At 39.7% G+C, this 12,854-nt stretch overlaps 2 protein-coding genes across 2 annotated transcripts; one reads left to right on the top strand and one right to left on the bottom strand.

Moving 5' to 3' along the window:
* Positions 1-460: 460 nt before the first annotated feature.
* On the bottom strand, positions 461-8,102 carry tspan36 (tetraspanin 36). The gene is made up of 7 exons (XM_023394951.2): positions 7,886-8,102; positions 3,979-4,170; positions 3,601-3,675; positions 3,327-3,422; positions 2,362-2,511; positions 2,003-2,086; positions 461-1,343 (listed from the first exon to the last, which is right to left on the bottom strand). The coding sequence occupies exons 1-7, from the start codon at positions 7,943-7,945 to the stop codon at positions 1,263-1,265; spliced, it is 738 nt and encodes a 245-aa protein (XP_023250719.1). The 5' UTR covers positions 7,946-8,102; the 3' UTR covers positions 461-1,262.
* Positions 8,103-10,819: 2,717 nt separating this feature from the next.
* On the top strand, positions 10,820-11,693 carry LOC111645708 (protamine-like protein). The gene has a single exon (XM_023395010.2). It carries the CDS (start codon positions 10,886-10,888, stop codon positions 11,447-11,449), a length of 564 nt encoding a protein of 187 aa, XP_023250778.1. The 5' UTR covers positions 10,820-10,885; the 3' UTR covers positions 11,450-11,693.
* The last annotated feature ends 1,161 nt before the right edge of the window (positions 11,694-12,854 follow it).

The raw sequence follows: 12,854 nt of genomic DNA, 5'->3' as shown, positions 1-12,854 counted from the left end.
AAAAAAGTAAACGGATAATTTAAGTCTGAATGAAACTAATGGTTGAAATCAGTTATATCTACAGCCTCATCAGTGGGAGATCTACCCTTTAATCTGTGCTGTGTGATGATTGATGACTACTACGCCCCTCAACGTGAGTTTATAATTTCATTTATCTTTTTGGTGCTTATGTAACACGAACACTCCTATCTTCTGTATGTGCCAAACTAAAGGGCCTCTTTATCAGTAGAGTCAGGAGGTGAGAGAAAGATAACCACCGTGGGTCACATTCAATGTGATGCTCTGAATGTGCCCCCGGTAACAGAGGCCTCCTGTAACAAAAAAAAAGAAAAAATCCTGCTGTTTGAAATGAAGCTAGAAATGTGATTTAATATTGTCCCTTACAAGAGGTTAAAAAAAACAAAATAACCACAGAAACAAGGCAACACAAGGATGTGATATAACTGCTCCAAACTCCAAATTGTTGTGAAATATTCACCTTTTTAATTTAGAAACATCATAAACACAAAGTCAAACTACTTTATGTAAAACTGTAACTTCATTAAATACAGTTAACTGACCATACCATTATATATATAATGTATTCATTCATTCAGTTGACTATAAATATTGCAATCCTAAATGAGGCATTAAACTGCTATACTCTTGTTCACAATCACAAAAAGCTTAATATATAGTTTGTACTCCCACATTATGGTACAATCCAAAGAATAATGTCCTTTAAAAGAATATCTACACGATGCAGCAGAGTGAGAAGTCTCAGCAAGATTTACAAGTATAAGTCTCAATGTCCAAAAATAGTTTTCTTTTCTGTCACCTTTTCTCTCCTGTGATTTCACGGCAGCTGCATGAGGTTTACAGACAAGCATTAGAAACAAGAAGTTGCTTCAGACGAGTAAGTCTTGCAGCAAACTACTGCTTAAAAATGGTTTCTTATGTTGTTGTTGTCTGTGTTATGTCAAAGAGGCTCGGTTGTAACAGTACAAAAACCTTTGGCAGCCCAACCAAAATGGAAATTAGGACAATAAGTCAAAATTCAAAGCCACGTCACATTTATGTCAGATATCGTCTGAGGAGTGATCTTACAAGGAGAAGAGTTTTCCACTGTGTGTATATGCCAGTATTTAAGTAAATCTTAGATTTGTATACGTTTGACCTGGAAGCCTCTGTACACTGCAGAATAAGGATGCCTGCTGATATCAAGTGGTCAGAAAACCTAAAGGACTGAAGTGAGGGGGTGGTGGGTGGTTTCAGGAGGTGGTTCAGGCATAGAGAGGCTGGTAGCCGCTCCTCCGGCTGCCACTTTTACAGGTGATCACACATACGCTCAGCATCCCAAAGAACTGCAACAAAAGTAAAGGTAATCATACACAAGCTCTTAAAATGTATTTTCTGAAGCAGTGTAAGGTTATGTGAACAAATTTGCACTGGAATGGAACTTTAACTGCTGTATTTGAGCAGGTTAGGATAGGATCAAGTATTTCACTCAATCAATGTGAGAGAACAAGAACTAGTAAGAAAGTAGCCTATGGGACAAGAAGGAGGACGTTCCTCTCAGATAGCTTCCCCTTGTAAGGCCACATCTGAGTTTGGCTTTCTTAGAAAGATCACGTTGAAAAGCATAATCTAATAAGTTAAGTGTAGAGTAGCTGTCAACAGGGCTATCATTGTTCTTTTACACGAGTGGATTCAAAGACAGATGATCCTCTATTTGATTCTCATTCAGCAGGACTTCAGCTTGTTTTCTACCTGTGACTAGCTCTAATGTACCAAACAACTACTGCTCAGTTATGAAATACACGCACCTGGAAGGTACAACAAAGCATATGGAGAAGTATAACATGTAGCCTTCAAGTTCTCCAATAAGATACACCATCTGTTGCACTGACTGATGTGTATCTCCAATATCAGTTTACTCCACAGCTTACTACCACATATTTTGCATATTGTTGAAATGCTGCTTAAGCGTGTGTTGGGTCATGCTGACTGCACCCGTCTTTACCTTGATGATTGCGAAGCCCAGAATGACCAGCATGGCGTAACCCCACACATCCTGGAGGAGGCGCGTCAGCTTGGGCTCACAACCCTGAAATATACGCAGTGGGTAAACATATGTGCTGATCATACCTTGGCAATGTCTTCATTAAAATGTGTGTTAGATAATTAGGTTTTGCAGATTTTATTTTTTGAGTCAAAATAAAAATCATTCTGGTCTTCAAGTTGCAGCTGGAGAAGCAGTTAAAAGACCAAATCAACAGCTTACTATTCCCAACACAACAACAGCATAAGCATGTGTAACCACATGTGCACTGACACAGTATTTATGTCAAAAATAGCAAAGTGTGATTCTGTGTGATTTACCTCTACGTTAAGCAGGTCTGGTTGATCCAGTCGGCCAGTGCACTGCGCGGTGCTGTTCTTGCAGCAGGACACAGGCACTGTGTTGTTGTGGCTGGTATACCACGCTGTGCCGATCCAGTTGGTGTAATTTTTAACTCCGCAGCACTGCAACTGCACAGAGTCAAAGAGAGAATGGACAGGTGATGAAAAAGGAGGAAAACTAAAAAGAAAAAAATGATAAAAATGGAGGGAAATATAAAAGCTATATGAGAAACAGTTATACGAAATATCCACCTACCATTAATCTACATGAGTATAGTGAGTGCTTTATGGTACAGGAAGTAATTTAGGGATGTGTGAAGTCTTGTTTATTTTTTGACCTGCACACTCTCCATCAACCTGCTTTAACTCCTACTTCAGTGAGTAACTTCCTGCATGTTCCACAACGACATGTGACAGGCCCAGAGGTGTGAATCTGACGCAGCTAAGCAAGTCTGGTTGTTTGACAACGCAGTAGTGCTTTATGGACATCATTTTTATTTGTCTGTATTACTGAACTATAAACTATTGCAAAATGTTTTAAGTTTGTAATGGTCTTCACTTTACATTCATTTATACATTCTTGAATTAACACATAAGAGAGTTTATTTTATTATTTATATAAAATCAAAATAGAGTTTTTTTTTAGCTCTAATAACATTTATTGTTTCCATCTGGACAGTTATCAAAATAAATAATAATAAATACATCACAAACAAAATACAACGTATATTGTGTTTTAGCTGTTGCTGTTTTAAGATGGGTTTTCTTTTTTTCTTAAAAAGGCAAGAGAGTGAAAGACCGAGGGGGAGTAAAATGAAAGAACAAGAGAGGGAAATGAAAGCAAGCAAGCGAGAGAGAAAGCAAGTGAAGCAGAAGAGGAAAAAGTACAACTGAGAAAACAAAGCTAGACCATCTATTTATATACAGTAGACCATGACACTAACCTGTTGCTGCAGGTAGTCCACACCTTTGGTCTCAGTGCCCTGTCCATCATACTTTTCAAAGGTTCCATTCATAGAGCGCTCCAGATCTCCACTTATCTGAAACAAAAAAACCACACACAATGTATGCAGTCAGGTGCTTTGCTAATGGGCTCACACAGTATATAAGTGTGCCAAAGCAGATTTACAATGATGGATATTAAATACCATATATCCTAATATACTTTACAGTTTGCAGCAAATATTGTGCGACAGAGAATATGTATCCGTGACTCACCTGGCCCTGGTAGATGAAGCTAAATACCAAAGCAGTTATTTCAGCGGCAAAGATCGCCATGATGATCAGGAAGAACTGGAGAGGAAGAAAATGGGAAGTTGTTAAGAAATGTATTGAATAAAATAGAAATGAAACGCGGTGAAAGGATGAACAAAAGTTCATAAATGAAACATCAAAGCTGACAACTAAAACTTTAACTGAAAAACTGTAAATGTTTGCAGTTGCATTTTCACCTTCAGACTTCAGATTCAAACAAACAAGGAAATGTCAAGGAACCGACTGAAGCACAAATTATAGCCTACACCTCACCTCTCTCTCTCACACACACACACACACACACACACACACACACACACACACACACACACACACACTTACAAAGCTGAGGCCGAATTTGGACTCTCTGATTGTGGAGCAGCATCCCAACAGCCCAAAAAGGAACATCACCACGCTGATGCCGATGATGATGGCTGCTGGTACAAGCGTGTACTTGTCCTGAATGAAACTGTCAAAGTTGTCATAGCTCTTGATCACATAGGCTCCAACGTAGGCCAACACCGCTCCTGCAGCCTGCGGGCAGGAGGAAAATCATAATGTGTTAGCGATATGGTTACCATGTGTGCATACAGATCAGAGTCAGTAAACGAATTATATGATTATAACATTAAGAGCAAATGCAAATAATTTTTTTTTTTTTTTTTTAAAAACAGATCATTTGAAGACACTAGTTTTCTCATTTTCATGTATGTTTGTCAAAGTTTTTATTCTGGGAATAAACACAAACATAAGGATCCCACTGAGAATAACTGTTTAATTACACAACATTCTACAATAAGCACTAGCTACTGAGCTGAGAGCTAAATTATCCACTCTCTCCTAATTTTGACCATTTCTTCTCCAGTTATTTAAATCTGTGCTAAACAGAGTCAACAATCATAAAGTAATGGATCTGCAGCTTTTCCAGAAAAACCTCAATTGCATTTAACAAAGTACAGCAGAAAACAAACGCACAATCAAACAAGTGGAAGGATTTGTCACATGATCTGTTTTTCTTTTTCCTCTCTTTGATGTAGTTGAAAGCGTCATGTTGATAATCTGTACACTGAATACTAGAGAAACTGAGAGGAAAGAGCAGTTTTTTAACCTTCCACTCAGTAATACTGATGTATGATATGAGTCAGTCATTTGGTCTTTTGTATGTGAACATGACGCAGTTAAAACACAGCAAGTTGAATAACATGAACTACACTGAATTATGACACTTCTCTAAAAACACTTCAAAGACTTTTAGACAGCTCAAAGGGATTTGTTCTAATATCATTATCTGATATGACCTCATGTGATGAAAACAAGCCGTAAGGTCACTGGTGGTCCATCCCTGTGGAGTCAGATGTGGATAAGGCATCAAGTCACACCATAATCATGACTTATGCTCAAGTCATGCTCCAGCAGTGAGCTCACCAGTCATAAGACTGCACATTTATGGGCCAATTGTGTGAAAACACAGTACAGACTGAACTTACAGTGACAATTTCAAGATGATTTATCATGTTATTGTAAAATGGCACCTTTGTTTATTCTGCTTTGTGTATCTGTTTAACTATCTGGTCCAAAAACTCAAAGGTTTTCGAGGGTCCATACTACAAAGACTTCAAGAACAGAGGCAACTGTTTCAGAAAAATGTGGCTTTTTATAGATTTATCTCATTATCAGCACTCCTGACTTCCTTTTGCCCTTTGACACTCAATGTGTCAATTCAAACGCCTGTTGGTGGAAAAAGCAGCTGCTGAGTGATGGAAGTTACATAAATAACACTTCGGAATCTAAACTGTAAATAAAATTACACTCAAATACAGCTTTTTGTGCAAATCCTGTTTGTACTGTTTATCCTGGTAGCACAGCGGGGATATGAGAATAAGAAAATATGTGATCAACTAAATTTCCAGTTGGAAAGTTCGAGGTAAAAAGACAACCCTTTATTACTCAGAATATTAATCAGAAATCCCCCTTGTGTGTGTGTCTGTGTATTTGTGTCATTTTCAGTATTACTTCCCCTCTAATGATATGAGTTATACATAGTGTGGACATGTTTGTTTGTATGTGAGAATGTGTGTTTTGTGCGGCCTAACAATCATTCATCCCTCAGTTCAGCCCCATGACTAACTTCTCTTAATCACTCCACAGTCACGGGATCCCTGTGGAATAGTCTGTCTAACACCCCCCCCCCCCCCCCCCCCCCCGTGGCTCACCCCTAATCTTTCCAGAAACTCAGATCTTGTTCCTAAGAAGCAGCACAAAGACGCTTACACAACATATAGCGCCCATGCACGGTGCCACCTCTCTGGAATGTGAGAAACCTCTGGAGCGATGTTTCTTGGTCTGTGGCCATGATCTTAGCGGGTCCCTGCACTGCAAATGTTCTGTAACCGCACTGTACCTCGGACCAGGTTCAAGGGCCAGACATGATTTAAGTTTAGCCAACTGGGAAAGACAGCAGCCGTGACGTTTCTGCTCATGTGCTTCCAAACATTCAGAGCACAGCCTTTTAAAATTTTGATTTTCTCCCTAAATCACCCAATTTTCTTTTAGCAAAACACTTCTATTACGCAATTAGACACATTAACTGATTCATTTTAGAATACAAAGAAACCATGATTTATCACAGCACCATTACATCAGTTGTGAAGTGGATCATTTTATACACATCGTCAATAAAAACTCTACACAATATATTTGTTTATTAATATCTGCCATCTTTTGGAACTTTGGGATCTTTAAAAGACTTTATATAAACTTTTGTGGGTTTGTTCTGTGTTTAGCTGCATATAAATGTTTTCCTGAATACAGACCTGGCAGTGGGTCAGGCAGTGTGTAAAAGGATAAGCTGATATTTTGGTTGAACTATAATTTTTTTAAAACAATTTTCAACATCTCTCCCACATTCTGGTTACAGTTAATCTTGTTCAAAATGTGCAGTTTCTCATCATCTAACTCACACAACTGCTCAAGACTCTTGGCCTGATGAATCAGTGGAAAAATCAAAGATGGATCATCACTGTCTTGCTCCAATAAGTGGATTTGGTTTGTTTTAGTGCTTCACTGTTGGCCAAATAAAGTTGGCCCCACATTCTTCATAACCAGTCAACAGGCACGACACAACTGAGCTGCAGCTGTTAGGAGAAACAAGATACACCTGATGTGGGTGATCTTTTGAGTTATGTGGTTTACAAATCAGAGATCATCGCATTAAATTTTTGCTGCTTCACAAATAGAAACCTGCGTTAAATGTCACAGATCTTTGCCATATGACATACGTTGTGTGTAAAGCCTCGCTTAAAGGAAAGACTGGAGGAATGTAATAAACCCTATAAACATTAGAAAACAGACTCATTAAACAAACTCATATACTTGTTAGAGATGGGAAAATGGCAAGCGTTAAATGCAAAGGGGGAAGATAAAGCACTACATTGGGAAGAAAGAGAAGTTTAAAGTAAGGAAGTTAAAATAGTAAGGAAGTTAAAAAAAAATTTATGTGGATACTTGAATTGAAAAGATAAACCATGTCTGTGGTTTCCCTTCAAAATAAACACTCAGGGCAGTTTTATCTCACAATAATCTAATTACACAGACATCAGCACAGAAGTTTAGTTGGTCCCTTCAAAACCCATTTGCTCTGAGAGAGAGGACAACTGACGACTGTTTGCCAGCGAGGCCAAATGAGGAGAGACCTGGTGAATGATAAGCCAACAATATACAAATCCAAAGTTTACTTTGACAAAAAGCCAGAAATAAACTCTGGTCAGGAGTCAGTCATAAGTGGCCCACTAAATACATAGTGTCCATATACTGTAGGCCAGATTACAGTACGGGGACTGTAGACAAGCAGAAGTCTAAAAGAGATGGAGTATCTCTTCGGTCAGACTGGATGGGTGACCCAGTGAATCACTGTTCCCCTTAACTCTTCTGGGCACATTATTTAGAAACACTTACTAGGGTTTTAAAAACAAATAGTCCAAACGTGAACTACAGTGGGGAACAGTTCAAATGAGGAAGTACAGTATAGTAATAATACTACTGATATCAGGGCGGTTATCAAGTCACAACTCTGATTTGTAGAAACCTGAAAGAACACAGAGCTCACAGACACTACTACACAACAAATAACGATGGTTTAAAGGTAAAAAAAACAAAAAAAAACAACAACAAACACATCTCGGTTCTCCTCTCTCTAGCTGTCAGTATAAATTAAAATGTTCGCAGGTGGAGAAATGGCACCATGACTCACCCAAAATATCAAGCTGAGGAAGAGGAGGATGGTCTTGGACGTGAAGATCCCGCAGTCCATGTTGTATGACGGAAGTGAGGAGACTGAAGAAGAAACTATGGGGTCACTAAACTCCGGATTTTATTCTCGCAGAGCCGCCGAGTGTCTCCTGCCGTCGCTCGTTCGGTCACAAGTTCTCTCACTTTGTCCGGCTGCAGTGAATGTGATCACATGGTCACATGCTTTGGGGAGGAGAGCGATGTAAGAGAACAGGTCCAACAGCCCCTCAGCTACAGAGCTGCATCACATCACACGGCGCGCTCACGGAGGAGCGCGGAAAGCCCCGAAGACACGCACAAGAAAACAAAGGAGTCTAATATCGAAATAATACAGAGGCTAATGTGTAAATTTGGAGAAACGTTTTCAATACAGAACAAAGAACACACTTTATTCTCGATTTGACACGCCTTAACACAACTTTTTAAAAAATAAAAGACGCGATGGCGCTCACTGTCTTTTTTTTCGCCCTTTTCATAAGTTATTCATGACACAACTATTGTACCACAAACCTGCTGTATCTGTTCGTGTATCGGTATGATTGACTCGTGGCTGTTTTCACAGGATCACGATGAGAGCTCTCCTGCTCCTCAGCAGTTAGAAGCAATGACATGAATTATTCTGACATACAAATACTAGAGAGGCCTGGAGCAATAAATCACAGTGGGCTTGTATTGCTACAAAACAATGGTTCTATCAACGCTTCTTCAACAGGAGGGTTGGAAGTCTGAAGTGAATGTCTAAAATAGGCTTCATTTGGGTGATTTAATCCACTGACTCATTTAAGTGTGAGGGAGCACAACATCAGGTAACAGCTGCTCTTCTGACTGTGACACAGATAACAAATCCTCATAACCTTCAAACAACAGCAGCACATACTCTAAAAGGAGTCACTTATAAGTGCTGAATACTTTTCATTAAAAGTCCCTGTAGACAAACTACACAAACCACATGAAGTCCAAAACAGTTGCAGTACCTCTTTGCTTAAGGAAGTAAAAGTTTTGGTTGGATGGTTAGCGAGACAACATGTCGATTATGTTATCGAAAAGGCCCGTTTCTGTTCAGGAAGTTTCTCCGACTGGTCCAAATTCATCTGATCTTAGATGTCTGCTTCAACCTCGTCATCACCAGCAGATTTTTTTTAAGCTAAAATAACTACTTGTACAGACTTGCAATCAAAAAACAGAACTGTATTTTGATGAAACTCATTTTACTTTGTTGTAACACACATTGTGTGTTCGCGTGGGTTTGTATGTGTGTGTTTGTGTGTAACAGGAGGAGGCGCTATCAGTGCACTACAGAAGGCAGACTACATTTGCCAATCTTTTCCCCCCAGACACACATACTTTATCTGTGTGGTTCGAGCAGTTTATTCAAGTATTTTTGAAACAGTTAAGATTACTGATATTCCAGCTCATGTGTCTAATAATCATCTCCAGGTTAAAACAAATACTATCAAAGAGTAACTCAGATGTTGGACCACTTTTTAGGTTGATTTGTCCTGTTCAATGTCAAGTAAATGCAAATCAAACCAATACAACAAACTCGGGTTTGTACTGTTGTTAAAGGTTTGTTCTCATCAACAATGATAATAGTTGTAAACACATCATCAAACAGACCTGGATATATAATAATATTAATGTGAGAATCACAAAAAAATACAGATTTTTCATCAATGAATCATATCTACTGTATATGAATATACCTGTCAACAATGTAAAAGAAAACAAAATGGTTACAAATAAGATAAGTTGTATTTTATGTTTGAAATCTGACTGAACTTCATACTTCAAATAGTCTGCAACGCTATACTAACCTACACTACTGTACATGTTTGTGCTGTTCATCAATCTAAAGCGATATTATTAAGGAAATGCAATCAGAGGAATATTCAGTGTCGTATGATATACTACTTCACTGATTCCTTTGCACTTACTTTAATTAATCTATTTATATGCAGAGGACGCAGCAGGTTAAAAGCTTGGAATGGAATTATTGCATTTCTTTATGGCATCACGTCCCAGATCAAGTGATTAAACTGGTTGTCAAACCATGGATCATCGCTTTAATAAGAAAGACTCTTGTCTTAAATGTACAGACATGCACACTAATGTGAATGCACCTCACACTGGTTGTTTCATAAAAAGCCTAAAGTTCAAAAAGACCCGGGAAATTAATCTTGAATTCGTTTCTCTTGCTGCCCCTCCTCACAGGCTGATAACTCTTACTCTGGCTGAGGTCCCGCTCCCTCCACACAGAAACATACAGTAGCCTACAGTAATATTTTCAGTAGATAAATATGATGATATAAAACTTAATTTTGGTTATCTAACTTTTTTCACTTCACGCTTTCATTAAAACTGTCCTTGCTACTGAATTTCAGGAACTTATATCTATGTTGAGGTCACTCTGTCATGGGTCTGCAGGGCAACTGTGTTTCTTTGGTCATATTAAGTTGAATTTAATTAGTAAAAACAGATGAAATAAAACTAAATTTTGCAGCCAGTGTACCAAACACATAACTATTTAACCATATTTAATTCTAAAAGTCTGCACTTGATTGGTTAGAGGGTGTAACCTTGTTAAAATGTTCAAAATACATGCCTCAAATTAGACTTTACAACAGCCAACTTGTAATTGCACAAAAAGCCTTTATCAAATCCCTGAATGAAAATATATATATAGACAGTAGAGAGCATGCTCATTCTTATGATGTGCTTTTTATATGGATATTCAACATTTGACACTGAATTTTTCCAGAATAATCCAGCTGGAGAAAACACAAACTTTATCAGGTTTGAGTGGGAGAGAAGAGGCGCGCTGTGGTGGCGGGTCTCACTCTACACGGTTCTCATCAGGGCTTTATCAACCCTGAACCCGTCAAGAGGGCAAGCAGAGATATCACTCTGTCCTCGTCTCTCTGAGAAACCTCACTCATCTGATCCCAGCAGTGGTGCTATTACAATGTCTTCTGCGCTGATTGCTTTGCCCTCAGCGGCTCCGGCCAAATCTCCAAAGAAGAGAGCCAAGTCTCAGAGGAAGAAGACAGGTCCCACAGTGTCAGACCTGATACTGAGGGCCATGTCTGCATCCACAGAGCGCGGTGGCACATCCCTGGCAGCCCTGAAGAAGTCTCTAAAGGCCGGAGGATACGACGTGGTGAAGAACAAAGCCAGAATACTCATCGCCATCAGACGCTTGTTGGCCAACAAATCCCTGGTCCAGACCAAAGGCACCGGGGCCTCCGGCTCCTTCAAGCTGAACAAGAAGCCGCCCACACCTCGAAAGAAGAAGGTGGTGAAAAAGAAGAAGCCGGTGAAAAAGGTAAAGAAGACCAGAGCCAAGAAAGCAGCCGCAGGTGGCACTCCACCAGCCAAGAAGTCACCTAAGAAGAAGAGGAAGGCAAAGAGTCCTAAGAAAGCCAAGAGGCCCGCGGCAGCCCGGAAGCCCAAGAAGGCGAAGAGTCCCAAGAAGGCAAAGCGCAAGGTCACCAAGTCAACCAGGACCAGGGCTGCTGCCAAGAAGTGAACTTCTCCCTCTGAACACTGAATGCCGAACAAAAGTGTTTCTAGTGGCATTTAACTCTTGTGTGGACTAAACTTCTGCATTCATTCCAAGAACTTGAGTTTGCTTGAGCTATTTTACAGCTTTTCTATAGTAGAAAATACTGAACCTGCTGTGAACCTTTTCTTACCACAATCTGCTGTGGCCTGCAATGAATTGAATCGCTGTTGTTGGAAATAATAAACCTATTACTTTTTTTTTTAATTTACAGAGCGTGATGTGTGGTTTTGTCAGTTTTGAACAACAATGACAAACTGGATATAGAACAGATTATGTGTTTTCTCTGTCTGTGCAGAAACAGCTTACGGCTGACAACATCAATCTGAGAAAACGAAACTTAATTGAGCCTTTACTGTTGTCAGGTATACATCATGTCTCAGTAGATGTTTACATTTATGACTAAGTGTACTATTTACTTCTGAATATCACTTTGTCATTCAGTACCACTGAGTTCACTGTCGTGGAAAAAGGAAGTGTTCTGTGGTCTTTAACGGGGAAAGAGTTTTCTGTTTTGGCGCGCAGGATGTTTTGGAGTGGCGCATTTACGCACCATTACGCACGGGGACCGTGAAGTCCAGCCCAGTGTATTTACGCAGATGTTATCACCACATACAAAATGAGTTTCTTGTGAATTGGCAGACGGCACAAACAGCGATTGTAGTCCCACATTAGCCGGAAAAAAACACGTTTCTGCGTCCGTCTTTGAAAACTGTCGCACATCTCTGTCATGATAGCCTACAACTCTTGCCACGAACAGACAGTAAGAGCTAGAAAGAACTTGTTGAAAAGTAACTTTGATTACAAACTATATACCACTGCTTGTAAGGTGTTTGCTTGTTTGTTTTTATCGAAGATTGGTGTCTGCAGAGCACCAGCTGCTTGCAAAGCGCAGCTGATCATCACTGACAACAGTAAGTCTGAACGGGCGTGGCAACCCGGGTTCGTTGAGACTCCCCTTATCTCCAGCGGGAAAAAACATGACATCGTTTCAGTACGGCTGATGTGATAGTGAAGTCCGCCTGGTGAATACAGGAATATCATTCTCATCCAAGATCATGATGGGATTTAAAAAGCAGATGAAATGATCTCTATTATAGAGAAATAACGGCGGACGGCGTTTGGATTTCAACTAATGCTGAGTCAGGTCAATGTAAAAACTATGACAAAAGGCTATGATCCATATTCGTACACAAGCCTTTAGGTTTGATAAGCTGAAGCGGTGAGGCCCTGAACCCAAAAGGTGAAAGCACTTCATACCTTGTGCGGTGACTCGCACAGCTGCAGAGTTCATGAGCTGTATGGCTCCGTGTTGCCATCTAGTGGCCGGATCCGGGAACAGTTACTTCACTGAGAGGTAGTGAAAGACAGT

Source organism: Seriola lalandi, unplaced genomic scaffold (assembly GCF_002814215.2).
Source record: "Seriola lalandi dorsalis isolate HSWRI2012SDOR001 ecotype SW California unplaced genomic scaffold, Sedor1 jcf7180002054955, whole genome shotgun sequence".
NCBI classification, from domain to species: Eukaryota; Metazoa; Chordata; class Actinopteri; order Carangiformes; family Carangidae; genus Seriola; species Seriola lalandi.
This window is presented reverse-complemented; position numbering and strand designations above follow the sequence as displayed.